Here is a 26659-nt window from a genome sequence, read left to right as displayed (position 1 = left end):
AAAATCCACAAAACAAAAGGCAAAAGGCTGCAGAGCCTTCTAGTTCTTGTCTTTTGATCTTTATATGCAAAAAACAATAGAGTGATATTTTGAAATAATTAAGCATATGTTTACTTTTTGCTGTACCAGCAGTCTGCACTGTGGTCTGTGATGAAATGTGTGCTAACGGTATGAAGCAGCCTGTTTGTGCACAGATGGTCTTTATTTTTCTACAGATAATTAAACAAAGTCAGTAGTAAAGTAGTTAAAAACATTCTTGCATTAAGAACCAGGTGTTTGAAAGTATTGAAATGCCTCACAGAAATATCATGGCACCTAGATAACTGCGTTTTATTGTTATAGTCTGTCTAATATTTGACTATCAAAAATTATATACTTGTGTATCTTAAAAAAATACCCCCATTAAAAACATGTTTGTTTTATATTGTATTTTACCCTCATTGAAGGATCTGTGATGTGTATTATCCAGTCGTCCTTAAATATAATATTACCCAGGAGAGTTTTGGGTTGATGGTTTTGATCAGAAATTTCTTCTAATAGTTTATTAGATAGGGTTTGGGGGCTTTTTGGAGGGTCAGGGGGGAAATGTAACGGTGTATTTCAGTGTAAGTATGCTGCTTTTTGGCTTTCTCATCAGTATGCTGCCAAATACCGATTATCCTCAATGGACTAAGTCCATGCAAAGGATCAAGATCTTGATTGGGATCATTTAACTTCTAGGAGCTTAAATGAGATTGGTTTGGTTCACGCCCCATTAGATATATCCTGGAGGTGACTGAACTTAGAAAACTTTGGATTCCCCTTGTGTACTGGAAGAGCAGCATTTTGCTTCTCCTTTGATTAGAGAAATCTTGCCTTCAGCTCCCCGCCCCCCAACTTAGATAGCAGAACTTTCTGAGGTTTGGTCTCTGTCTCCCCTCTCTTTCCCCGTGACATGTCAATGATTATTTTGCCTTTTCGTGTTAAGTGTAGCCAGCCACTCTGCAGCCCTTACAGCCAACTCACAGTTGATAGTCAGGTTCTCATTCATTTCTATCTTAATATTGTTGCCTGAAGTGTTTCCTGCCTGATTTTGAAAGTTTTCTGTCTGTACAACAACATGAAAGTTGAAGGCCTTCAGACTTGTAAGCCTCTGCAGTAGAAAAAAATGATTGTCTTGTACTTCAAGCCTGTCTCAGATGTTGTCCTTAGAATGTTGGAAGTCAGAGCCTTGCAAACCTATTTAAGTTGCTATTAAAAATCTCTCTTGAAATATGTTGGAAAGGTTAAGAACATTAGGTAGGGGTGGTGGAAATAATCTACTAAATCTGAAGGGTTATGAGGGGTGTTTGTATACCACCAGACCTGGGAGCCAGAAGGCTCAAATGAACATCTAGCTTGGAATTATTTAACTATTTCCATCTTCTGGTATATTTTGACTGCAATCAAAAATTATCTTACTCTTCCCTATCCTTAATGAATGTTGCTGCCTCGTTTTAGAGGAAAGCTATGATATTTGTGATACATTAATAGTTGATTCTGTTTTGAGAGAGGGATGGTCTGGAATGTCTTTTCTTCCACGTTCCTTTAGGGGTCCATCGCTATTTGCCTGCATCTTCTAGAAATGCCCTTCTAGTAGCAGGAGGGGAGAGTTTGGATTCCATGTTATTTAGGGAATTAAATTAACTCTTTTTGCTCTTGTACTCAGCTGCCCATGAGGAGAAAATTCTGAAAGGAAGGCTTTACAGGCAATATTAGAACAAAGAGTACATTTTTTCCTCTTGTCTTCAGTCAGCAGGATACTATGCTTGAAATCTTTGTTGCCTTTCTTTTGGGTGTATGAAGGCAAGCAAGGGGATTCTGAAACTGCGTGATTCCCAGTTGCTTTGCTTCCTGTCTGAAACCATGAGGACAGCTTTGGTTTGTGGCGGGGGAAGGAATATCGCACATGACCCTGCCTACTAAGCTGTTGATCCTGCCCCTCCTCTGGAGGCCTTGCAGAGAGCCTGTTGTATATAGTGAGCCCCAGGACTCGAAGTGCTGCTGCTGTGCACTCACCGTCTCCTTGGGAAGCCTCCAGAGGTTATGAAAGGTAAGGGTTCACTTTACAAAAGGAAGAGAGCGTGAGAGAGACTTGAACTGTGACAGGGTGGGGGAGAGAACATGTTTCTGTTGTAAAAGCAAGAATCTTTAGGTAGAGAAACACTTTCTTGTGAGTGCTGATACCATTGTGTGTTTGTCTGCCTGGGTGGGACCTCTTTCTCCCATGAGGAAATGAGAGATTCAGGTGTTCGCTGCTTGCTTGCATGTTGTCGCAGTCCATAAAAGCTGACCGAAGGGAGAAGTGGAACATATGATAAGGGCAATTGTTGCACCCCAGGCTAACATTTGGATGCATATAGTAGCAGCAAATATGAATTCAGCTTTAATACTTTTGAACCCAGAGGTTGTTTAAAAATAGTCATCGCACAAGGACTTCTAGGTTGTAAATCTGCTCGGTTACCTTTGTTAATATTTGCTGTTGAGAAAGCAAATAACATTTTTAACATTAAAAATATAACTGTTATAACTAGTTTCATTTCACCTGTGAGGATTCTTTACATTCTCCCAAACAGCCGATCATCACAGGTGCAGGGAGCAGAAAAGATTTGGTTATTCTTTGTCAGCTTCTTCTGTAAGGCAGCGTTGAAAATGAGAAGGTAGGAGTATAGAGCTTAAAAGATCGCCTGACACCTACTGGTCAGAGGATTGTTTAGGGTTTCTTGCCATTTCCCTCTGGGAATTAAATTGCTCCCTCTTCTCGGGAGTGATCAGTAACTAGACAGCTAAATTTATGCTTTTTCCGCCTAAATAAAGCATTTGTTTATCAAGTCTTTAAAGTACTGAGTGCCGTGTAAGTGTAGCATAATATACAGTATAGGCTTGATTCTTCAACAAAAAGCAGATCTTTTTTTTCCTTGCTATGTGTTTACATTCAGTGCTCTGCTAGAAAAGACTTTTCTTCAAAATGAGAATACTTTGACCTAAACGTGAATGTGAATACCTATAGCTGCAATCTGCTAGAAAAATCATGCATGTGTTTGGTGCTGTAAACAGGAGTATACATCCCTGGGGCGGGTTGAGTAGGTTTGTGAGATAAAATGGCTTTTGAGCAGAATTTTGGCAACTGTACAAAGTCTGTTTATCAAAATCTCCTTACAGTTGGCTGCTGTTTTATGTAAAAGTAGTATGTTTTTGCTAGGTGGTTTAGAAAAGCCCCTTGCAGGTAGCCCATCCTGTAAAAATTCTGTGTACCTGAAAGCATTATAGACTTGACAGGATTTCAGATTTTTGTCTAAGAACGGATGGGTAGTTAATTTGGAGTAAGAGGGACATGATGGTTTTTAGTGAGTTTATTTTTGAGTCATGTTGTATGGGCTTTGGAAACAGGTTTTTTGTTGTTTATTTTTTTGGTTTCTTGCTTTGGGGAGCTGGGTTCCAGCTTCAGCTGTCATTCACCTGCTTTGCTGTCTTTGGGAAGGCGTTTTTGCCCATTTCACCTTCCCTTTGGCTCCTCTGCCTTTTCAGTTAAAAGGTGCCCAAGCAAGGACACTCAGTGGACACGGTTGGCCCTGAACTGTTCAGTGTCATCATAAATGCACGCTATAGCTTATATTCACTGCTTTAACCTGGGATGTTTGCATCTGACTGGACCAGTTTCGTAAGTCCAGTTTCAGTTTCAGCACTGAAACATGCTGTGCTTCTGTGTTTATAAACAACCTCTAAAAATAAATGCTGGAATGTGTCACTGTTAACATACAGACCGCCTAATGACACACACATGACTAAGGGTGTATCCTTCGTGGAATTCGTGTTTATTATGCGTGCTTCAGTACTTTGGGGTTTTATTATTTACAGAAATGCTACTTGTAGAAGATTACATGCAGAATTCAAATATGTGACCAGAAACATCTATGTTGCTACTGTATTCTTGCTCTTATTTTGCCCCTGAGAAGTCATCTTCTTTGGTATGGAGCGAAGGAAGTAAAGGAGGAGAAAAAGGAATGTAAAGGCAGCAGCAGTAGTTAGAAAATGAATAGATTGAGAGGAGGAAAGAGATGATCCAGAAGGAAAATCATAGGTGCTTAAACTTCAGACCATAACTAACTTTCTGATTGCCTGGAAGGAGCGAGGATTGATTATGAGGTTGTTCCCTGCCTTGCCTTTGTATCTGACTTTCTTTAGTTTTTCTTGCTTTCACTGTATCTGTTAAACTGCGCTGTGCCCGCTGGAGGCAAGGGCTTGTAATAGAGCTAGTAAAAGATAGATTTTTTTTTTTTCTAATGCTGTTAGTTCTTCTTATTCATACTATTAAAGCTGTTACTAAAGGACTGCAGAAATAAAGTGCTTTTGTCCTGTTAAAAAATAGCAATAAAAACATTTGCTTGGTTTAAAAAAAAATAAAACCCACAGTGATAGAAATTGATTAGTTGAGAGCATTCCAAAGTTAATTCTGCATGTAATTGGTATGATTCTGTTGCATCCAGTGTCCAAAGGAATACACTTGAGTGATGACAGTCTAGCAACATCCAGACTTGAACTTTACTACTTTCAGAAAGAATATAACAGTATATTTTACATCAATAGTGTTTTTACTGTATTGTGAGAATGAGATTCTGCCAGCTTTCTCCATCAACTTATAGCGTGTTAGAGAATAGAAAATTGAAGCAGAGTCAATCTTAACTACGGTCCTATCTGCAAAGGCTGTAGGCAGTCCCTTCCTGCTCTGATGTTTTGAGGGCTGCTTGGTGCTTCTCTGTGCTGGTGCTCCATGGGAAGGGCTGGAAGTATTGGCAGGAGAAGCAGAGTCCATGATAACAGGAGAAGACTGTGTCAGAAATAAGTGACACTTAAGAAAAAATGACAGCAGAGACCTGTCATCTGTCATGGGTTCTTCCCCTTTTTCTTCAAGGTGGTAGCCCTTGTCTATGAAACCTTTCTTGTGTTTTAAAAAGAATGCTGAAGAATAGCACAGGGAGAGAAGTTACTGCTCACCAAAGGTCATAATCTTAAATGTCTTACAACTTCCATTGATCTCTTTGTGAGCAGTGTTAGTTAAAGCAGAGATTTTTGGAAAATGTCACCTTAACACTAACAAATGCTGCGTGATAGTGATACTTGAGTGTGGTGTTTGATTTAGTAACCTTTTTCTCGTGCCAGTGTTGCAGCAGTGTCTTCTGCAGCTGGGTACTGTTTTCTGGGGCTTCTGCTGGGTTTAATGAGCTTTCTGTTTTTACTTCTCACTCTGACAATAACATCACTAGTGCCAGTTTCCCTGTAAGACATGGGATTTGTTCTTCTCTTACTTAGAGCAGCAACAGATGTAGTGTATTGTTCCTAATATGTATCTTTTTTCCTCCCACCACAGGAGATTACAGCTATCCTGAGACAGAAGTTCTGCAAGTATGACTTCTTCTCGAGTCACTTTTGAAGTAAGAGGACCATCAGCACCAGGTACCCAAATCATGCTTTCTCCTTTTTGTATGGTGTGACTAGAAGAAAACTGAATGTTTAAAGGCTGTCTTCTCTGTTTTCCTCAGAAGTGAAAGAACGTGTCAGGTCAAATGTCGGAATGATAAGTCATTGTACATACATTAATAAATTTCATGTAAGAATTTGAAAAAGCAATTTGGGAATTATTTTTTACCATTTTCTTCAAGCAACAGTTTAATCACGAGCTAGAGATTTGATGATAACTGAAATGGATGTGATTGTTTTAAAATCAGCTTTGTGTCTCTAGTAACTTTTTATTCCACAGAAATGAGTATTTACGTTCTGGACCATGCTAGTCAGGCATGTTCCGTGTTTTATTCTCTCTGCATCCCTGCTGAAAGTTCTCCATAACAAGATGTGACCTCTACTGGGAGATAGAGGATAGAAAGAATTTGCAGCTTAATTTAGTATTCTGTCTGTGCAAAAATGTGGAAAATAACTTCCATAACCTAAGTGAGGAATGTAAGGTGTCAGATCATGTAAACCAGCAAGATTTAGTGTTAAATTGTGCTCATTACTTTGATCTTCATCTAGTCATTCTGCAGGATAGTCAGGAAAGAAGTAATTGGTAGTTGCCGAACAGAACCATTTGAATGTTGGGAGCGTGTACAGACTGGCAAAATTCCTGTTATGGACAAATACCAGATGGGTTAAATGTCTGCTGTAGTTGGGCGGAAAAAATATTATTAAAACATTTTAAAAGTTTTGACATCTGCCCTATGTTAGACCTCTCCTGAGTTTCTCCCATTTAATTGAGAATTTTGGAACCAGACATTGACACATAATGTGGACGTGAGGCCTTTACTAAGGAGTGGTGTTTTTATAGTGTTCTGGAGAAATCTAAAATTAAAGAATAAATTGACCTTCGATCAAGTGACACTATAGTGTATAATGGAATATTGCAAACTCTGCTCTTTTTGCCCTGTTCAATGTTGCGTCCACTGTTGTGGTGGCACTGTCACTAGCGAAATTGACTTGCACGTGTGACACTTTCTTGTATTTGTAATTTCTTGAGGAAAAATTAGGATTAGGGAGAACTAGTTCCTGTCTCAGAGGCTTTTGACAAAGAATTACCTGGAAGTACTTATGTCCGTATAGCATAAAGAGGTGACACACAGAAGGTTTGCTTTTGCTTATGACTGTATTGATACTGTTGGTTTTGACTGGGTTGAAGAGGTTTGAGATGCAGCAGTAGCGAGATGCAGTCTTGTGAAAGAAAAGAGTAGGTTTTCAGAGCTGTCAGTTGTTCTACAGACAGCAAAATTTCCATTTTATTTAGAAGTGTCATGTACTGATTTTGTCAGATCACCATGGTTAGTGGTTAGTTGATGAGACAAGAATCCTCATCATGAGCGTTAAGATGCTTCCTGTGTCCTCATCACCATGGCTTTTTGTAGATGTCAGAGCCTAACTGGCAAGATAGGAGGGCATCACCAGCATAGAAGTGATGCCTTTGTGCACTCCCTCTAGCCAAACCACTTCTAGAATTAAGCCTGATGGATTCTAGATGAAGTCTGGTATGTTGATGTGTGTGATACATTGTGTGGATGAGGTGCTGAGGGCCATGGTTTAGTGATTGATGGGAATGGTTGGACTCGATGATCCAGTGAGTCCTTTCCAACCTAGTGATTCTATGATTCTGTGATTGATGTAGGCTGAGTTTAGAATTGCCTTTGAAAACACAGTTCCTGTTTATCGTACGTTTAACTCATGCCTTTCCTGGGATAATTTAAGCAGTGTTTTACAATACAGATCCTGATTCAGCTTTGCAGTGTAATTGTTGCAGTGAGTTTAGGGATGACTGTGCATCTTATTTAAATGATGCCTTTTGTGTATTGTGCTTTGCTGAGTGATAAGCATTCACTGACCATTCACACGTGTTTGTTTAAAAACAGAAGCCCAGAAGCCTATTCTAGCTATTTGCTACTAACAGGAATGTAATTTAGATGGCACTCCAGAGGTTGGCCGGCGTGTACACAAAGATGTACAAAATGTTGCTATTTTTAATCTCTTTGCAAGATCCTTAGGATGGTGAAGAAAATGCTGATTTCTGAATCGAAAGGAGGGAGTTATAATGGATGAATCTGGTATATACCTTTAAAGTACTTGAAGGTTTTACCTTGTAGGCAATACTTAGTAACTATATGTAGACTTGAGTAATGATGATCGTGGGATTTTTCTGTTTGGGTTTTATTTTAGGGGAGGTTTTTGCAATATGTGGGAGCTGCAGTGCTTTAGGGAATTGGAATCCACAAGTTGCAGTGGTTCTCCAAACTGACGATCGGTAAGTTGGATTTTTTTGTTTTTTGATAACAAAGTAGCTGGGGTTCTGGAGCAACAAATTTATTCTGGCTTTGAGGTTTTTAAGCTATTGAGCTGCATGTACTGTTAGTTAAACTCTTCTGAATTTCTTGTGTTGCCCTTGAACAGTTTGAATGCTTAGGAACGTGTCAAAGAAAATGTTTAACTTGCATATGCTTCTCTGTTCCAGATGATGCTTTTACCGTTGTGGCTGGCATACATCCATAGTTCAGTAGTAGGCATTTTGAATAAGAAACTGCTGTGCATAAATCAGTCCCATAACTATGCAGCAAGTTATAGGAGATATTTATAGTATTTGCTTTTCTTTTAACCTATACAAGCGGTTGTGGCTATAAAGACATGGGAGCGGACTAAAGTGAGAGGTGCATTAAAACTCTTCAGGTGGTTCGTGTTGTATGTAAACGTGAACATACATGAAGAAAGTTTAAAAGCAGCAGCAGAGTTCAGTGTTTCTTGAAGTGGTGCTCTGCTTGTCGCTGTTTGATGCAGGAAAATGGGGCTCACAGGATGTGTTTATTATTCTGTCGGTGGCTTGTGTGATCTTCGAGTCCCTGAATTATTTCATCATGTTTTCACCATCTGTTAAATGAGGATGAGAATTCTTGCCACGTTAGAGCACTTCAGATCTGCAGATTAGAAAGTACAATTTTAGTACTAAATATTTACTATGCTTTGTGCGTATTTGGCTAAACTACCTTGTAAAAACTTTTCTTGCACTGAACTTTATTTTAGAATATTTCTTAGGACAGATGCTTGTCTGAGGTGGCTTTTAGGCTGTATTTTGAAACTGGTGTGGGGTTTGTTGTTTTTTTTTCCCCACAGACAATTATGGAAAGCTGCTGTAGAGCTTCCTCGAGGAGTTCCTGTTTGGTATCGGTATTTTAAAGGATACTTCCTAGAACCTAAGGTATGTACAACCTTTTCTGTTTTAAGTTGGCTCATCCTCAGTGAAAAATAAAAAAAAAATCCCTTATTTGATGTAAAAAGGGTTTTCTGAATTAAACTTGAGTTCTTAGAAATAAATTGCAACATATGAAACATTAAAATAGTTCTGGAAGTACAAGCAATTCACTTTGGGAAACGCATGACCATATGCTGTTAACATGAATTACTTTTATCTTTTCTCTATTTTACCAGTGTTAATGTGTTAAAAATACTGAAATGCCTGACATTATTATACAGCTTAAATGATACGGTGAGGTTCTCATTAGTTATAGTGGAGCTGTAACAACTTCTATGCTCAGTATGAGTATGGACTTCAGCAGGGCAAGGATCTCTTCGAAGCAAGCGATAGAATGAGAAAAATGCTTAGTGTGAGCAGGTGTATTTAGATTTGCCTAATCTACTACAGTTTTAAAATGACTGGAGATTTTTTGGTGAAGCACGAGACTAGCTTTTGTGCTGCATGTTTCACACGTTAGTCTCTTGGAGTGAAAAGGTAAAACACGGAATGAAGCGTCTCAGTGTTTCCTGTAGATTTGTATATTGGTATTTGCATGACTGGGGCTGGGGAGGGAGCACAAGAGACAGGCACAGGTGTGTATTTATGGGTATTGATGTCAAAGTTGCATGCGAGTTGAATGTATGTGGCAGTATACTGGTATGAAGAAATCATACTAGGGTAAGGGGAAAGTTCTTCCGACTAGGGATGAGATTGAATCCAGAAAGAAGTTGGACCACAGGAAAATAAGCAGTTACTCTTTATGTGTTACTAAGAAAAGCAGCTAACGACTGTAAGAAATAACCCGTTTAAAGCTATCTTCAGTGTCTTTCTTACTCTATTAATATCCTGTAACTGTTCACCCTGGGCTTTTGTTCTTCATTGAAATTGGGAATACAAAGGCTATAGCTAAATGTGCAAAGGAGTTACAGAATTATCTGGTCGATGTCTTTTAAATATTTTAAATTACTGTCAATTGCATTTAAGTTTTTGCCAGCAGGACTGGCCTTTCTTTCACTGAAAAAATATTTGACAGAGGTATCATTTCAGTGAAGGATATGGATATTAAATGAAACACTCTATGAAACAGACTGCATTCTGTTTTTTCGTTGCAGTATGTGAGATAGTCTAATCTGAAACTGATGTTTAAAACGTTAGTCTGAGGCAAAGGAAGGGAAGGCAAGTAATAGATTTCTTTTTCTGGAGTTAAGCCAATGCCAAAAGTAGATGGGTTCTTACAACCTAGCAGCTTTGAGGGGACTCTCATATTTTTTGCAAGTGCCCATAAGTTTAAAATGTAAGCAGCGGTGGAAAAAGCACAGAAAAAATGTGGCAGAAAGTGTGCTCGTAGACAACACAATTTCTGTTTTAACATTTGAAAAAGTTTACGATGTGTATTGGTGAGTGTGTTTCTTTAAGTAGGTGCTCTGTATCGTGCACGCTTTATGTACCGTGTGATGCAGAGTCCGTCAAGGTAAGTATAAATTTTATGGAATACCAGCATAAAGAGCTACTGTATGTAAAACAAAGGCAAAAAGAAACCGCCCTGAAAAACAAAGTATGTGAAGTGCTAGGGTATGTGGTTATCCACTTAGTGGTCTCTAGCCTGTAGCTGTTAAATGCACAGGACTTTCCTTCAAAAGACTATATTATAAGAAATAAAGAATTCCAGCTACAATGTTTTCTTCCTCCTCTTGTAAGTCTTTTGAAGAACAATGAAAAAGCAGAGTATCTTTATTCTAATGGGAATATAATGCACAGTGTACTGCAAATGAAACATCATAGGAGGAGCTTAGGATTAATAGCTCTGATCTGGAAAAGGTATTTCTAAGTTAAATTATTCTGAATATTTATGTTTCAGTTTTGGGGTTTTTATTAGGCATTGCATGTGATTAATCTGAATTTGATAGCCTCGTGATACATGATTCCTCAGACACTGTTAACTTCATATCAGTGCAGTTTTGTGTCATGATCTGCAGTAGGATAACTTAAATAGATGTTAAAGTCTGGGTATATGAATTTGACACCACGTAATGAAGTCATGCTGAAGAGAGATGCAGCTGGAGTCACTGTTGCCTTTCCTTCTATATCAGCTGCATCTTTGAAGAAGCTTGAGTGGGACATGATGGCAAAGCTGGGGGTAATAATATGCATTTTGGAGGAAAAAAATGAAAAGTGTTTTTCCCACCTCTCTTTAAAATATGAAATAATAAGTCATCACTTGGTCCCTGTAGAATTGTTTTGCTTGAGGGATCGTACAGTGTGATGGGAAGTTTGATTTGTTTGCACTGAAGCATTTGTGTTAACATGATAGTGGTTACATAAGTAGAGTTGAGAGTTTTTTCTTACACTTAATATATTGAAATGTATAGAATATTTGTAGGAAAATAAATCAATCAATGTATATGAAAGAATATTATACTACAGAATTGGTGCAAATCTTGACTCCTGCATATTAAGAGCTTTTACTAGTTGTAAACAATGTTATTCTAAGAGTCATCTTAAGCGTTTTAAAAGAAAAGTGAATACATTCATTTGATGAAATGAGACAGTAATTTAAACTATTTTGCTCCAGGTTTGTTCTTGTCTTAAATATAACCCAGTGCCAGTTACCTTACTGTGAGGATCTTTCTGTGTTTTATTTTTCGCGTACCTGCTGTTTGCTGGGCAATAACGACACACCACAAGCTTTGTCTGGCATTTAAGTCTTGTGCATATCATGTGTTTTGGATTAATGCTTTGATATGTATTGTTTGCATGATGTGTATTTGAAAACCTTAGTAAGGTAACCACATAGCTTATTCTGTTAAGTTGTGCTCTGTATTTGTTTTTCCAGTAGTAAATAAGTATGCAAGTTCAGGGATATTTCTTAAAGGAAGGTGTGAAATAACTAACCTATCTGTACATGTAGCAGGACATCTAAAACTGGATTCGTGAACATTTTTCACAATTGTGAGAACATTGCTTAATTTTAGAGGTTTCGGATGAGGTTCAAGTTTATTTTTCTTAAACACAAATGAATCAAATCCACTTAGAGCCTGGAATATAGTAATGAATGTGACACTTGGGTCTAGGCTCAGTAATTCATTGTGCCGTAGAATAGCTTTGGCTAGACTAATAACCTGTGGTTGACCTGATAATAACAAAGGAACACCTCTGCTGTGACTGAGCTGAGGTAGGAGCTTGTGTGTTAAACCTGTAGCAGAAATACTAGAGCTATGAAGTCTATTTTAGCCCAGGACTTCCTTGCAGGTGACTTATACTGTTTCCTTGCAAAGTTAGTTACAATGGCTGAATGGCTTTGGTTGGTTTTGTGCTTAATTATTCTTTTAGATGGTACACAAATCCAGAGAGATTTTAGTCAGAAATCCAGCATCAGCAGTTCAGTCTAATTCATTTAGCTGTTTTATGTTCGTGAAGATCAGTATCCTTGGTACAGTTTTAAGAAGTAAAATGCAGTTGGATAAACATCATTATATGTGGTTGTTGTAAGATTGTATTTTTTTTCCTAATGCCTGCTCTGTTGTGTTGCCTTGGATCAGGAATTTTGGAATTGGCCTCCTAAATAATCATTTAAACATGCACAGAAGTGCTCTCGTTTTTAATTGTACTGAGCACCCAAGTATTTCATGCAGAGTGTACATCAGACTACTTGGAACCTCTGGAGCATTATGCTACGCAGACATTATACCCTTCATGTCAGAAGTGTCTGATGACTACCAGGGCACCCTATGGCTTCTGACAATGTAAGAGAACTTGATTTTTTTAGAAAGTTCTTGAATCTCCTTCAAGAGCTTTAAAATTGCAGCAGATGTTCAACTAAGTATAAATCAAGCAACATAATTTTTATGTGTTTGCTTTCAAAGAAACACTTCTCTGTGTCAGTGGAAAGGGGATCCGTGCCATGTAGTGCCACTCATTAAATGTGTGCTGCACACTGGGGTGCTTGATGTGACATTTGGATAGGTTCCCTTTTAAGACTGTCCTAAGAGAAGCTGACTTTTTAGATAATGTTACTGTGCTATGAATATTGATGACACATAATTAACTACTGCTACAGGCAGATCTGAACAGGACTGTTGTTCACACGTGGTCAGTACATGCCACTGAAATTACATCAGTATTTTAACTTCATTGTAACAATGACTTCTGTTACGTGTAATTAAAACATTTTGGCTGCACTAGACCCCAACTGTCTGAGCAGGGACTGAGAGGGCTTTCAGTCATGGCTGTGCCTCCTCTCCAATTCAGTGCCCTTTCCTTCCAGGTAGCTTTGCTTGGCTCTTCTTAGTATGGAAAGTGTTGAGGGTTCCTGAGATGAAATGGATAATCAGCTCACTGTACTCTTCCTTTCAGGGGATAAAATTTTGCTGGATGTATTGTGTTGTGCTTGTTGTCGGCATATAGTTACTCAAATTCTCATTCCTAATTTTAGAACCTAGAATTAAAATGTACAATTATAGTAGTGTAAGAAATAAACAGGTATTGGTATTTTAATATAATCCCTTGGCAGTTTCTACAAGGGAAATATTTGCTGCCCTCTTGAAGAAAACAACTTAATCTGTGTTAGGACAGGCTTGCGTTCCCCAGGCTGACAAGCTCCAAGTACTGTATGTGTTTGTGGGAGTTGCTGTTGGAGAGCTTGTAGGCCTGCATGGCTTTAGGAAATGGTAGCCTCCCTGCTGGCAAACACAGGTTTTGGCTTTGGAAAGAGAGATTGTGATGTGCAAGTATGGATGTACTGTGAAAGAAGGGGAAGAAACTTACCATTATTTACTTTTCTGGAAGTCCATAGAGTGATCATTGTGGCAGCAGTGAGAGGATGGGAATTAAAACTGCTCTGTAAAACGAATAAACTGAAAGTAATAGTATAATTTTGTTTATATTTCTATATAGAAATAAGTGTTCTAGCTTTAAAGCATAACTTTAAGTGCATGTATTTTATTCTGACGTGACTCTTAAGTATAGGCACATCTGAATTCATTAGGAAAAATTGAGTTGCTTTGAGCTGAGACTCAGTAAACCTGTCTTACTGAGCACTTTTGAAATATTTGGCATTTGCTGTTAAGTCATCCAAAGCAGAGTAGATTAAATATGTTTGATATATGTAAAGAAATCCCATCTGCTGCTAAAGAGTTCATTCAGTTGACCCTGAGATGACAAAGCATTGTGGTGCTGTGTAATTGCACTGCCGAGTGTGACGCTTGTCTGGATGTCCCTGCTGATCTGAAGTCTATTTAAACAAGAACCTGAGGTGCTGTGACAAGTTGGCATTGAAGCTTAGGTGACTCTGGCATAGCAGCAAGTCTTTTGTGGAAATGAGAGTTACGTAGGCCCAAACCAACCAAAATGACAAACTCTGCAGCTGTTTGGCAGCGATTCCTGTGACTGATAGTAACAACCGTGCGATGCTCAGGGGAACTAGCAGCTTCTTAGGGGGATGGTGCCGGGAATCGGGCGTGTTGTTTTGGTTGTTCACCAGTGGTTACCAAAAAGCTGTAACCTCAAAAGCAGTTTCCAAGTTATATTGTTACGAAAGAGGAAATCTGTTCTGATAAGCTATCATAGTCTTGGCTATGTTTGTCAACAAATACAGGATTTAGAGGGGCAGTAATTTTTTGGTGGAAGGATCTTACTTATTCTCTTTCAAAGGGAATGGACTGCAGGAAGCTTCACTGCTGGCCAATTGTACAGTATCAGTGTGTCTTTCCTTCTGAGGCAGCAAAGTTCTGATTATTTATGTTTTAATTAGATGCTTTTCTATGCCACATCTGAAATAACTGTGTTTTGTAGACTTTGGATTAGCCCAGGAAATTTTGAGTGAGAAGCCACCCCTGCAACTGATAACTGCATGAGTAGATGCTGAATCTTGTTTTGAATCAAAGATGTGGGATATGTGAAAAAAAAGAAAGCCCACTTAATGAGTCTGGGAACACTTTGGTTTTGCTGTAACAAGGAGACTAAAGTAGTCCGGGCCAGTAGCTGTAAGAAGTGAAGATTTAACAATTCCATGTAACATCTCCACCTTGTCTAACTTTGTCACAAGTTTTGCCATACAAAGTGTGACCTGGTGCTTCAGACAGCACCATCAGCATTGCAGGGATACAAAATGAACTTGATCTGTGTTCTTTCTCTCTTTCATATTCTCGCTCTTCTCTCCCTCTCCCTCCTGCTCCTCCATCTTCTTTTTCTTTCTTAAGTCTGTAAGTTTAGTTCACAACCATCCCAAACAGCATCATAGGTAGAAAAGCAGATATAACAAAAGAAATTATTGCAGACATTTAACTTTTAAATTACAGACTATCGATGGTCCCTGCGAAGTCATAGTTCACACGTGGGAGACTCATCTACAACCAAGATCAATTACCCCTTTAGGTATGGGCATCAACTGCATCTGTTTGAGGCATATGCATAAGATTGCTAATATGCTGCACATCGGTTTAGAGGGATTGATAACTCATAATTTTAAAATACTTAAATTTGTTAATGTGTTGGGTGAGAAACTTTCTTTGCACAACATGGGCCTTACTCTCAAAAAATATATAAGTGGCTTAAAAAGAGTGGATGTGAAATTCTTTGCTGCTTTCCTTAAGATGATGTGGGTTGTTTTTTTTTATAAATCTGGAATGGTAATTATTTTCTGTAAGTTTAATTCTTTGAGACTAAGGATCCATATTATTTTTTCAGAGAAAGTGTGGGGAGGGGGGAAGTCACTGATATTTTTATTTCATTAGTAAAATTTTAAAGTAAAAATTCTTAATGAGGCTTCTTTAAGTAAATGGATTTAAGTATTTTTTTTATTTTTAAAATTTATTAAATACATAAAAATTATTTAAGTAAATACAGACATGAATGGCATTATTTACTTGCAATTTAGCAGAAATGTATTTTGCTGGAAGAAAAGGTGGCATGCAGACTTGTATACAAGTTCCTATTGCTTTTCTGAATGGGGAAAATTTACTTTCTAAGAGTGACTGAAATAACTTCTGAATGTAGCGTGTAATTTAGATTTCTTATGCTGCTATGGGATGGCATGTTTTATGCACTGTCTTTCCTAGGATATGAAAAATGTTATTTCCTCCATACTTAAGGGTTTACATCTATTAAGTACCCCTTGATGCACTGAAAGAATGTGTCTTTCAGACAGAAGCTGATATTAAAGAAACTGTTTGTTGATTATTAATAGCACTGTGATCATGCTATCTCCCTCTCCACCCACCTTTTTTTTTTTTTTTGAAAGTTTTCAATTGAATTAATTAAGTGCTTCATTTCTGTATTTGTCAGTAACTGATCAGGGATGCAGCCTACCCTCTGTTAGGGTCCTAGACTTTATCTCTAAATTTGGATAACTTAATTTCAAACTGTGAGGATTCCCCACTAGGTGATACTCGGTGCTTAATAAGCAGTCTTTAAGAAAGTGCAGCAAAACTTGGTCGTTATGATCTGAAACTGTTTCTTGTGCTTGTTAAAAATTGAAGACAGGCCTATGATTCTTCATACATGAAAATGGGATTAATGGATATAGAGACAAAATTCTCTAAGATTTTATGTTCTGAGAAACTTCAGTTTGCTTTACACTGTAAATCTGTTAATGATGGTGAATCTACTTAGTGCCTTAAGATTTCAATCACTAAAACTTTGGGGAGCATAAGGATAAAAGTAAGTGTGAAATGAGTGTTTTGAGTATTTCATCCTAGGTTGGTTTCTTTCATGTAAGCAGAATAAGCATTTTAATTGTGACTATCTTGATTTAGAAGCTTTATCTATAAATGTACAGGTGGAAAGATTTCTTTATATGTTGGCAAGAAACTTGAATGTCTTTGAAACTAACAAGAAAAGCTTCTTAGATGCTAGTAGGATGTAGATATTATCAACAAAACACAGCAGCAAACTAGGAAGTTACACAACCCTCAGCTTTTCTCAGTTCAGATTACTTCAGGGAAAACATCTTGCATCATTTTGTGTGTTGAATGTTTTTTCTTGCAGAAATAAGAAAAAGCATACATTGGGAAAAAGCTTTTTAGAAGGTTACAATAAACATGCTTATTCTTTGTTTCAGTTTTCCTACTTTATTATTAGATATACTTTTTAGAAGTGAAGTAGGAAAGTAGAATTAATTTAACTTGGCAATGATTCTTTAAATTGTGAATACTAATTAGTTTTTCATTATTTTCCCTTCCTTTTAATTCTAGAAAATGAAATTACTATTGACGATGGATACTTTGGAATCCGTAGTAAGTGAGATATATTGACCTATACTCTTTAGCGCGTGTCTAAATTTAACAAGATTGGCTGCAGTAGTTGAAAACTATTTGGATTATTAAGTTTGTTTTGACAGGAATTGCTTGTAAGGGTTTGTTTCCTCTGCTTATATGATTGTTTTTGTATCCAGCATTTGAATATGTCACACTCAGGCTCCTAGTAGTAATAAGATTGGTAGGAAGAGTTGAAATACTGTCAGCGTGCTGCTGTTAAAGGTTGAAATTTGCAAACTTTAGATCACGAGCCTGTGATTTTTGATAGTACAGAATGGACTACTTTTTCTAAGGCTAGGTTTTAAGAAAAATCTCTTCCTGCCTAGAAAAATATTACCACTTATGCTGAATGTACGCAATCTGCCTCTTCAGTTAGGCATGTAAACTGCCCAAATCTCTCATGAGCTCAAATGTCATGTTTTGGTGTGTGCACATTGCATTTGTGGCAGTTCTAACCCACCTCTCACTTAATGCTCAGTCCCTTGGTGCCTGAAGTAACTCTTTGTCACGTCTTTCACATCTTGTCTTAAAGCTTTCCCATTTTCCTACATGTCTTTATCAAATGATAAGTTGTGCTAGTTCTTCAAAACTATGGAGTCTGCTTCAGAACCTGGTCTGGCAACTTGTGCTTTTTGACTGTCCTGTTTGCAGGCTTTCTTTGTTCTAGTAGTGAGGTGGAGGATTTTCCTCTGTGCTTTGTTTCCCCATCATATCTGTCGCTATATCTCGTCCTGCAAACTTACACTATTTTACTGGTGTTATGATATTTGACACCTGAATCTCAATAAAAACAGGGAGACTCGAGTTGCATGTGGATCTTCAGAGTTTCTGTCAGTGTTATACATATATCGAGAAAACCCAGGGCAAGGGAATGTTACTTCTCTCTTTGGAGACTTTAACTTTAGCCCTTGGTACCATAAATAAAATTAACACTGGAACATTTAGTGCTCTCTTGCAGTCAGTTTACACATGACATTGGTGAGGATCATCATTCCTATTTAATCCCCTTAAAAGCCAGCAAACAACTGCAGTATCTGTTGTCTATTCTGTGCATTTCAGAAAAGATGAGTGAACGGATGCACTGAACAGTCGCTCTGGAAATACTGTTGAATATGGCTGGTGATAAAGAGGATTGTCTGTAAGATGGTGTCAGAGGAACTGTATTTATTGTTTGTATATTAAGGTGTCTAGAACTCCCTTTAGAAAATGAGTTATTAAAAGCGTCTTCGACTTTTCCTTTACTTTTTGATAGATGGTATTGAAACTGTGGATGCTGGGTGGCTGACATGTCAAACAGAAATAAGATTACGGCTGCATTATTCTGAGAAACCACCTGTGTTGATATCTAAGAAGAAATTTAAAACATCAAGATTTAGGTAAGAGGCTGCTCATTTCAGTTTGCAATTTATCTCATGTTAATTGTCAGTATTGATGGTTCTTTTTTTACTTAAAGTAACCTTCAAATTGATTTTGGGTTGCTAACAGGGGTGTAGTATCAGGTCAATTTTGAGGTGTTTAAGCACTTTTACAAAGTATGGCAATAACATTCAGTGGTGTGCTTCAGTTACCTTTTTATTGTTAATGTAGTGTTGTAAGAATATCTTCTGTTTCAAAAAAGGAAGACAAACAGTTCAACAAAACTATGCCAGTTTCACTGCTTCTCAGTTCTTGCCTTTGTGGTAGTTACACTATTCAATATGTATAAAGCAGATGCAATAGCACAAGTTAAGCACTATGTGACAGATGTCTTTCACAAGTACTTATTGCATACTTGACTTGGTGTTCTCTGATTCTTGGCTGGAACTGTAGTGTTAAGTAGTTCTCTACTGTTACTTTCAGAGCGTTTTCTTCTTTTTCTTTCTGAACCTCTTCAAAAGAGAATGGAAGTGAAGGTTGGGGGAAAGGAAAGGGAGAAGGCTGCTAGTGTTTTATTACTACTTCTTCTCCTTACCAGAGTAAAGAGGCTTCTTCATTTACTATACAGTTAATTCTCCACTGGTGTTGCAGATTTCCAGTCAGTGTGGATGGTAGAGATAATAGCATTCTCTAATCACATCTCTTGTCATTTAGATCAGTTTAATGGTTCTATCTGCAGACATGTCTCAAAAAGCAGGCATTATTAAATCCATACAGTTAACTGACAGAAGTATGTATCTTGATCCTGATGGTTTGAGGTCTGTGTCACAGGTTTTTGATCTCCTTCCCCCTTTGAATTTGTGGGATCTAGACCTTGCTCTTCTCTCCTCTGCTCTCCTTGCCCCCAGCACCTTTTCTTCCTGCATGCATTTTTTTGGGGCTGTATGGTTACCGAACTTTATCCCAGCACATACCATTGTGTGTCGTGTAGGCTTGTTTTCTGCATCTTTTAGTATTTTTGAGTGAAGCAATGAAAAAGAGTAGAGATGTATAAAAGCCTCTCTTCCTTAACTGAAACCTGACACATCTCTGAATGCATAATGATTGTTACTACTAACAATCCTCAGCAAAAGTGCTTTTTTACAGTAGCAGTCTTTGGTAGTATGTTCACTTTGTGCTGTTCTTACCAATGGGGAAATAGGAGAGCAGGAGTTCCCTTATGGGTGTCTGTGGAGGAAGGCTATTTGTCAGCCTAAATTGTTAGTCTGGTGGAGTGCTGCTTCTCAAACAGCTTGTATAATTTTCACATTTGCTCAAGTTCCAGTTTTATTATTTATTTTAAGTTCCAGCACTTAAATCTCACTAAAATAAGACTTAGAGAAAAAGCTGCAAACCCTGACTCTTGCAAGGGCCCACTGCAGAGTGCTGTCCTGTAGGTGATGGTGTTGAGAAGAATTCTTGCGTTGTATGAACTTTAGCTCGAGCTTCTGTCTAGTTCTTCCATGTTCTCAAAGACACTCCCGTGACATAACCATTTATTTTGTATTTGTGGTTTAATAGAGTAAAATTGACTATAGAAGGCCTAGAGGAAGATGAGGATGATGAAGAGGGCCAAGAAAAAACATCTCCTACTGTTCCTCAGAAAATGGCAAACACTGTGGAGTTCTCATTAATAAGTAACAATGAATATAAATGTCGACACACTCAGCCAGACTGTGGTTATGCCTTGCAGCCAGACCGATGGATAGAATACACAATACAAACCATGGAGCCTGATAATTTGGAATTAATCTTCGATTTCTTTGAGGTATGTCTCTACCACTAAGAAGCAATTCCAGTCTACCTGTGAGAGTTGGTCAGTTGCCATGAAGATTCTACTGTTGGGATAGAGCTACTAGGCGATAGTTGTGGTCTTCTGGACTTGCGTAAACAAGTTATTGGGTTATTGGCTACTGCCCTATTTTGCAATAAGGTTCTCTGAGTCTTCTTGATGTGGTGCAGAAAGTTTTGCAGTTTCTGCTTATTTAAAGTCAATACAAATTAGACTCAAATCTTAGTGTGCAGTACTGCATGTAGTTATGTTGGCTTGGTTTTAATCCTTTATCAGAACTAAGTTTTGCCTATCCTTGAATCCAAACAATGTGCATGTGAACTAGTTATGTTACAATTGTTTGATCTTAAGTTTTGTTATAAGAGAGACTTCTCTGAACTGACTAGTGCAACTTAAAACTGGTTATTTTTGGATTTTCAGTACTGCATCTGTTATTGTGCAGTCTTTGTGGGGTTTTTTTTCCCCTGAAAGGTCTTAATATTCAGTGTCCTTTTTAAAAGAAAACAACTCTTGTTTCTTCATGCACTTAATGCAGAAGAAAGTTTTGAGCATTCTCCTTTTGATCTAAAGCAAGATCACTTCAGTTCATAATTGTAAAGTGGCTGCATGGTTCCTGAACTTGACCACAGTCAAGTGCATGTTCTGTGTCTTAGTTGCCCTCCTTTCCTGCAAATGAATAGAAAGTTATTTTAACCATATATTTTAAGCACATATATTATACCAGGTCAGCTTTGTTATGTCTTCAGCTTTTTAGAAGACAGACTGTTTCATACATGCAGTTTTGATCTGAAAAGCTTATCAAATCCAAGAGTGTTCAAAGACAAACATACTTAAGTTTTGTAGGTATTTATCAACGACTTCGTATTCCTGATGGTAATTTGCAACACACGGTTAAACTAAACAATTTTTAGCCTGAAATTAGTGTTTTCTGTAACACACAAGAAATTTCTGTTACATTAGTGCCTGCATATATCTTCCTGAGGATCAAGAAAAAAGAATTTGTTCAGAATTCTCGCCTATGTATAACAGTAGGTGTTTTGGATTTTTTTTCGTTTGTTTTTAGGAAGATTTAAGTGAGAAGGTAGTACAAGGCGATGTGCTCCCAGGTCACGTAGGTTCTGCGTGCCTCCTGTCATCCACAATTGCAGAACTCGGAAAGAGTGCTGGAATTCTTACACTTGCTATTATGAGCAGAAATCCAAGGAAGACAATTGGAAAAGTTAGAGGTACAGTTGATGTAAACAAGTGTAGATACCTTTACCTGAAGGCATCCGCTGTCTATTGACACATGAAACATTTGTTATTTTTCTTGTAGTGGACTACATAATCATTAAGCCGATCCAGGGATACACTTGTGATATGAGGGCTTCATATGCGAAGTATTGGAAACCAAGAACAACTCTAGATGTTGGACACAGGGGAGCAGGAAATTCTACAACAACAGCTAAGTAAGTTCACTTGCATTTTAATCTGGGGGGGGGGGCAGTATGTTTAGTTACACTGACATTAACTGAGAAAGCAGATGATTTAAAATAAAAGCTACAACTCATAATCATTTAAGTCACTTCAATATTAAATGTGCATCTTCTGTAAAACAGACTTCTGACTTGTATTTCTGTTCTTTCAATGGACTCTTGTACCATGCTGAGTCTAACAAAACTTTTTGCTCTTATTTCAGACTTGCTAAGGTTCAAGAGAACACTATTGCCTCTCTGAGGAATGCTGCTAGTCACGTATGTACACAAATTTGCATGTGCGTAGTACCTGTAGATTAGCTTGGCTTGTACACTTAATTTCCATAATTCAGTATGATGAATGCTAATTGCACTGATATAAAATTACATCAAATCACCATGGAAATTCCCTGAGAGATAGGAGGGGAAGTAATAGCTATATTACTCTCATTCTTAGGTTTCTCAAAAAAACCCCAAAACTTCTACCCAGTATATTGTGGTGTTCTAATACAGGCAGATGCTGTAAACGCTGCAGAGACAGGGTTGGAATAATTTGGAACAAATTAATTCTGGATCTGCTAGAATCTGTCAGCATACTCTCAGGTGGCTATGGTCTCATTCAGAGACTACTGAGTACCTGAAATTAGTATCCAGAAAAGAGACTTAGGAGCTGAGCTGGTAGAATAATCCTTTGTTTCGGTGCTTGCTATGACAAAAACTTGGAATCAGAAGATGAGACTTCCAATTTGAGAGATAGTAGCTTCAGATGCTTAAATTCTGTGATTGAGGTAGTCGCTTTTACTCCTTCCAATAATCTCTCACTGAAGCCATCTCTCATGAGATTGATCTAGACAATCTAGGGAGATGCTGTAGCAGAGTGGCTGAAGTCAGAAGCGTGCTTAGAGGTTCCTTATTTAGCTCCTGTTCTCACAATAAAGAGCTGTGACCACAGTCACATAAAGATGCTGCTATGAGATCATCAGCTGCTTAGCTTGTAGGGTTACTAAGCCTTTTCAAGTACTTCTTCACTAAAGTTGATTCTTACCAAACATCTTTTGAAGTTGTTAAAGGGATGGGAGCAGAATCTGGAGTATTATGCTTATTTGCTAATGATTCTGGAGTACTGTACTGCCCAAGAGTCACAGCTGAAAGCTTTCTCTCGTTTGGGAGTCAAGAGTATAATTTGAACACAGTTTGTGAAGCACGCACTCACTGCAGAGCAAAAGAAAACTGCAGCTACTAAGCACTCGTTTTGAACAATAGTTCTTAATTTCTGAGTGGACACAGCAGGTTCATAGACAGCTTTTTAAAAAACCTGCAAGTAATATGCATGGAGGCGGAAATTTACTGTGAAGTCATCGTCAGCGTCACCAGAAAAGTCATTTTAACTCTCTGTAGATGAAAATGCTGAAAGCCACAGCTCTACAAATATTCCTACTGAGGAAAGGGCTGGAAAGAAACCCTTTCTGTACTGAACAAAAGAGTATGCGAGTCGGCATGATAATTTGATGGATGTTTTTCTTAGAGGTTTTTCAAAGGAAGAATTTACAGACAGATAAAAATAAGTTAAAAAAAAAAAAGTGGATTTCTTTTTATTTTTTCTCCTGACCCTCCCTCTTTTAAAAGTTTGTAATCAGAGCTCTTGTTTGATCTTTCTTCCTGTTTAATCTTAACAGAAAGTACAGTTGAAAAGAATAGGAAAATACTGGATGTCACTGTTTCTGCGCTTGCACTTACTGTAGCACCACTGCTACAGCATTAGTCACTAGTGATTTCAGAAGCTCCTTGGTATATGGACTATCTCCCTAAAGCTTTGCCAGTTCGTAGCAATCACTTGCCTCTTGGTGAGGCCATGGGGAGGAGGGAGAAAGAGCGCTGCAAAGGCATCTGTGTTTAAAAACATCATCCTAGCCTTTGTCTGAAATAAAGTATATAATACTTGGATGTTATTAGAGGGCTTACAAGTTTAAGCAAGTTATATATATATGTCAGAACTGCATTTTTCGTTCCCAGTCAATTGTTTCAGTATAATTTGTCTGGTAACAGCCAGCTGCATTCAGCTTCTTGATGTCCAGGACCTGTGAATACTCAGCAACTTGTCTGCAGTAGTGTAGTCCTTGTGCATAAATAGTTAATGCATTTGTTTTGTTTTGTGTGTTTTTCAATGTTTTGTAGGGAGCAGCATATGTGGAATTTGATGTACATCTTTCTAAAGATCATGTTCCTATTGTATACCACGATCTCACGTGTTGCATGGCCATGAAAAAGGTAAAGATAATGATGATACCTGTATGTATCTTTAAATGTGACCATTCCACAAACAAGAGTGCCAGGCTTTTTATGGAACTAATACTTGGGAATCAAGGGATGGAATGGGAATAAATATGCAGCATTATTGCGTGTATAAAGTAGAGCAAGAAAGTTAAACTTTTCCTTTTTGATGTTGCAGCAACAGCATTTCAGATGTATGGTTTTGAGGCTCTTTAAGCATACATTGCAGTTATTTTTGAGTGGTTTGGGTTTTTTTATGCTTTGGATGAAGAATGCAGACAACTCCTTTCAGTAGCGCCTCTGGGTCTCTTAGACTGTCAGAATAAGAACTTCTGGTTGTTTCTGTTCTGAGAGAGAGTTTGTGTGACTCACAGCGTGACTTTTTCTTGCCAGTGACAAGTGGGGTTCCCCAGGGCTCAGTGCTGGGTCCAGCCCTGTTCAATGTCTTCATCAATGACCTGGATGAAGGCATCGAATGCACCCTTAGCAAGTTTGCGGATGACACTAAGCTGGGTGGAAGTGTCGATCTGCTGGAGGGTCGGGAGGCTCTGCAAAGGGATCTGAACAGGCTGGGCCGCTGGGCAGAGTCCAATGGCATGAGGTTTAACAAGGCCAAATGCCGGGTCCTGCACTTGGGGCACAACAACCCTGTGCAGTGCTACAGACTGGGAGGAGTCTGTCTAGAAAGCTGCCTGGAGGAGAGGGACCTGGGGGTGTTGGTTGACAGGGGACTGAACATGAGCCAGCAGTGTGCCCAGGTGGCCAAGAAGGCCAATGGCATCTTGGCTTGTATCAGAAACGGCGTGACCAGCAGGTCCAGGGAGGTTATCCTCCCTCTGTACTCGGCACTGGTGAGACCGCTCCTCGAATACTGTGTTCAGTTCTGGGCCCCTCACCACAAGAAGGATGTTGAGGCTCTGGAGAGAGTCCAGAGAAGAGCAACAAAGCTGGTGAAAGGGCTGGAGAACAGGCCTTATGAGGAGCGGCTGAGAGAGCTGGGGTTGTTTAGCCTGGAGAAGAGGAGGCTGAGGGGTGACCTCATTGCTCTCTACAACTACCTGAAAGGACGTTGTAGAGAGGAGGGTGCTGGCCTCTTCTCCCAAGTGACAGGGGACAGGACAAGAGGGAATGGCCTCAAGCTCCGACAGGGGAGGTTTAGGCTAGACGTTAGGAAAAAATTCTTTACAGAAAGGGTCATTGGGCACTGGAACAGGCTGCCCAGGGAGGTGGTTGAGTCACCTTCCCTGGAGGTGTTTAAGGCACGGGTGGACGAGGTGCTGAGGGATATGGTTTAGTGTTTGGTAGGAACGGTTGGACTCGGTGATCCGGTGGGTCTCTTCCAACCTGGTTATTCTGTGATTCTGTGATTCTCACTCCTGCTGATAGTTAAACCTTTTCTTAAAGAGCATTTATGAGTGTGTAGCTGCTTAGGTCAAACCAAAGTCTACCTTACCTCGCTTATTTCGTGAGGTTGCAGTTGCTTGTTCTTTTTTAACCAAAAAGCTTCCTTGTGCTGTTTTTATAAGCATTAAGAGTACTGTGAGCCCGAGTGGACAGGAAGGACTGTTACTCATACGTACAGATAAGCATTCCTTGAAAGGTGCTGGCAACAGACTGTCACAATACTTCTCAAATATCCAAGTTCTATGAAGCATAACGTTTGAATGTTTTCATAGAGTAAAGTGACATAACACTTAATATCGAGAGGACCACAGGCATAAGGACAAGTCACTCAAAAAAGCCACTGAGGTGCTTCTGCATCTGCTCTGGTTGCATGTTCTCCACTGAGGCCAGAACACTTGTGTTCAGCGGCAGTGCAGAGAGACTGGACTCCATTCTGTTGTAGTTTTCTTCTTTTCTGGTTCTGGCAATGAAAACAAAGATAGCATGGGAGGGCAGACTGCAAGATGAGTTCTTGCTTCTTAGCACTAAGTTTGTGTCCTCCAACTGTCACGACCATTGTGCTGTTGCAGTTCCTAAGTAGCTTGGTTTTGAACAGTTGTGGAAATGGCACTTTGACTAAGGGAAATGCATTTTCAGTGTGTATTGAATTGTCTTGTTGAGTAAAAATTTCTTTATAGTCAGGAGAGGAAGTGAGAAATGGTTTGACGATTTTATTTTTTTTTCGTCATCAGACCTCTTGGTGTCTCAATTTTAACAGGACACTGTTATTTTAAATTGATTTCTGAGATGCTAGATAGACAATAATAAACTGGACTGCCTTGGAGTAATCTTTAATCCATTTCTTTACCTGCAGACTTTTTTCCTGAATAAATTAACCGATCGAGTTTGTACAGAATAAATGTGGTAACTTTTTACAAAAAAGGAGCATTGAAACCTCTGACTTGCATGAAAGACCAAATCTTGTTATTTCAGACTGACAGCTGTTCTTTATGCTTGAGTGCCTGTGTAGTCTCCTGAAAACTGTTCCATCTTATTTGTATTATAACAAGATATAACTTGTATCTTTATCAATAAAAGAGAAAATTAGCTGTGTTTAATGTATCCATATTAAAAGCATGTGGGCTTTTTTGCAGTTTTCAGCAATGCTTAATTATGTATTATTTCTCTTCAAAGAAACTGGATACAGAGCCTTTAGAACTGTTTGAGATTGCAGTCAAAGAACTCACATTTGATCAGCTGCAGTTGCTGAAGGTATTGTTACTTTGGCAAGTATGATATGCTGGGTGTGGAACTGTGAAGCTTAGGTTTTTAGGTT

At 38.5% G+C, this 26659-nt stretch overlaps 1 protein-coding gene across 3 annotated transcripts in view; it reads left to right on the top strand.

Moving 5' to 3' along the window:
- Positions 1-26659, top strand: part of GPCPD1 (glycerophosphocholine phosphodiesterase 1) — a 41466-nt gene that overhangs the window by 2075 nt on the left and 12732 nt on the right. For 2 of the 3 annotated variants that reach the window (XM_069852926.1, XM_069852928.1), the window contains exons 2-13: positions 5387-5472; positions 7711-7795; positions 8656-8740; positions 15073-15148; positions 16966-17007; positions 18281-18404; positions 19945-20191; positions 21279-21441; positions 21531-21663; positions 21894-21948; positions 23845-23937; positions 26518-26595. In XM_069852926.1, coding sequence (XP_069709027.1) covers positions 5424-5472; positions 7711-7795; positions 8656-8740; positions 15073-15148; positions 16966-17007; positions 18281-18404; positions 19945-20191; positions 21279-21441; positions 21531-21663; positions 21894-21948; positions 23845-23937; positions 26518-26595 — 1230 coding nt within the window. In that variant the 5' untranslated portion in view covers positions 5387-5423. Of the gene's footprint in view, positions 1-1986; positions 2072-5386; positions 5473-7710; positions 7796-8655; positions 8741-15072; positions 15149-16965; positions 17008-18280; positions 18405-19944; positions 20192-21278; positions 21442-21530; positions 21664-21893; positions 21949-23844; positions 23938-26517; positions 26596-26659 lie in introns of those variants that run through there. The other variant, XM_069852927.1, reaches the window with a different exon arrangement.

This window comes from Phaenicophaeus curvirostris, chromosome 2 (assembly GCF_032191515.1).
Source record: "Phaenicophaeus curvirostris isolate KB17595 chromosome 2, BPBGC_Pcur_1.0, whole genome shotgun sequence".
Classification (NCBI taxonomy): domain Eukaryota; kingdom Metazoa; phylum Chordata; class Aves; order Cuculiformes; family Cuculidae; genus Phaenicophaeus; species Phaenicophaeus curvirostris.
The sequence above is the reverse complement of the archived record's forward strand: the minus strand, read 5'-3'. Positions and strand labels throughout refer to the sequence as shown.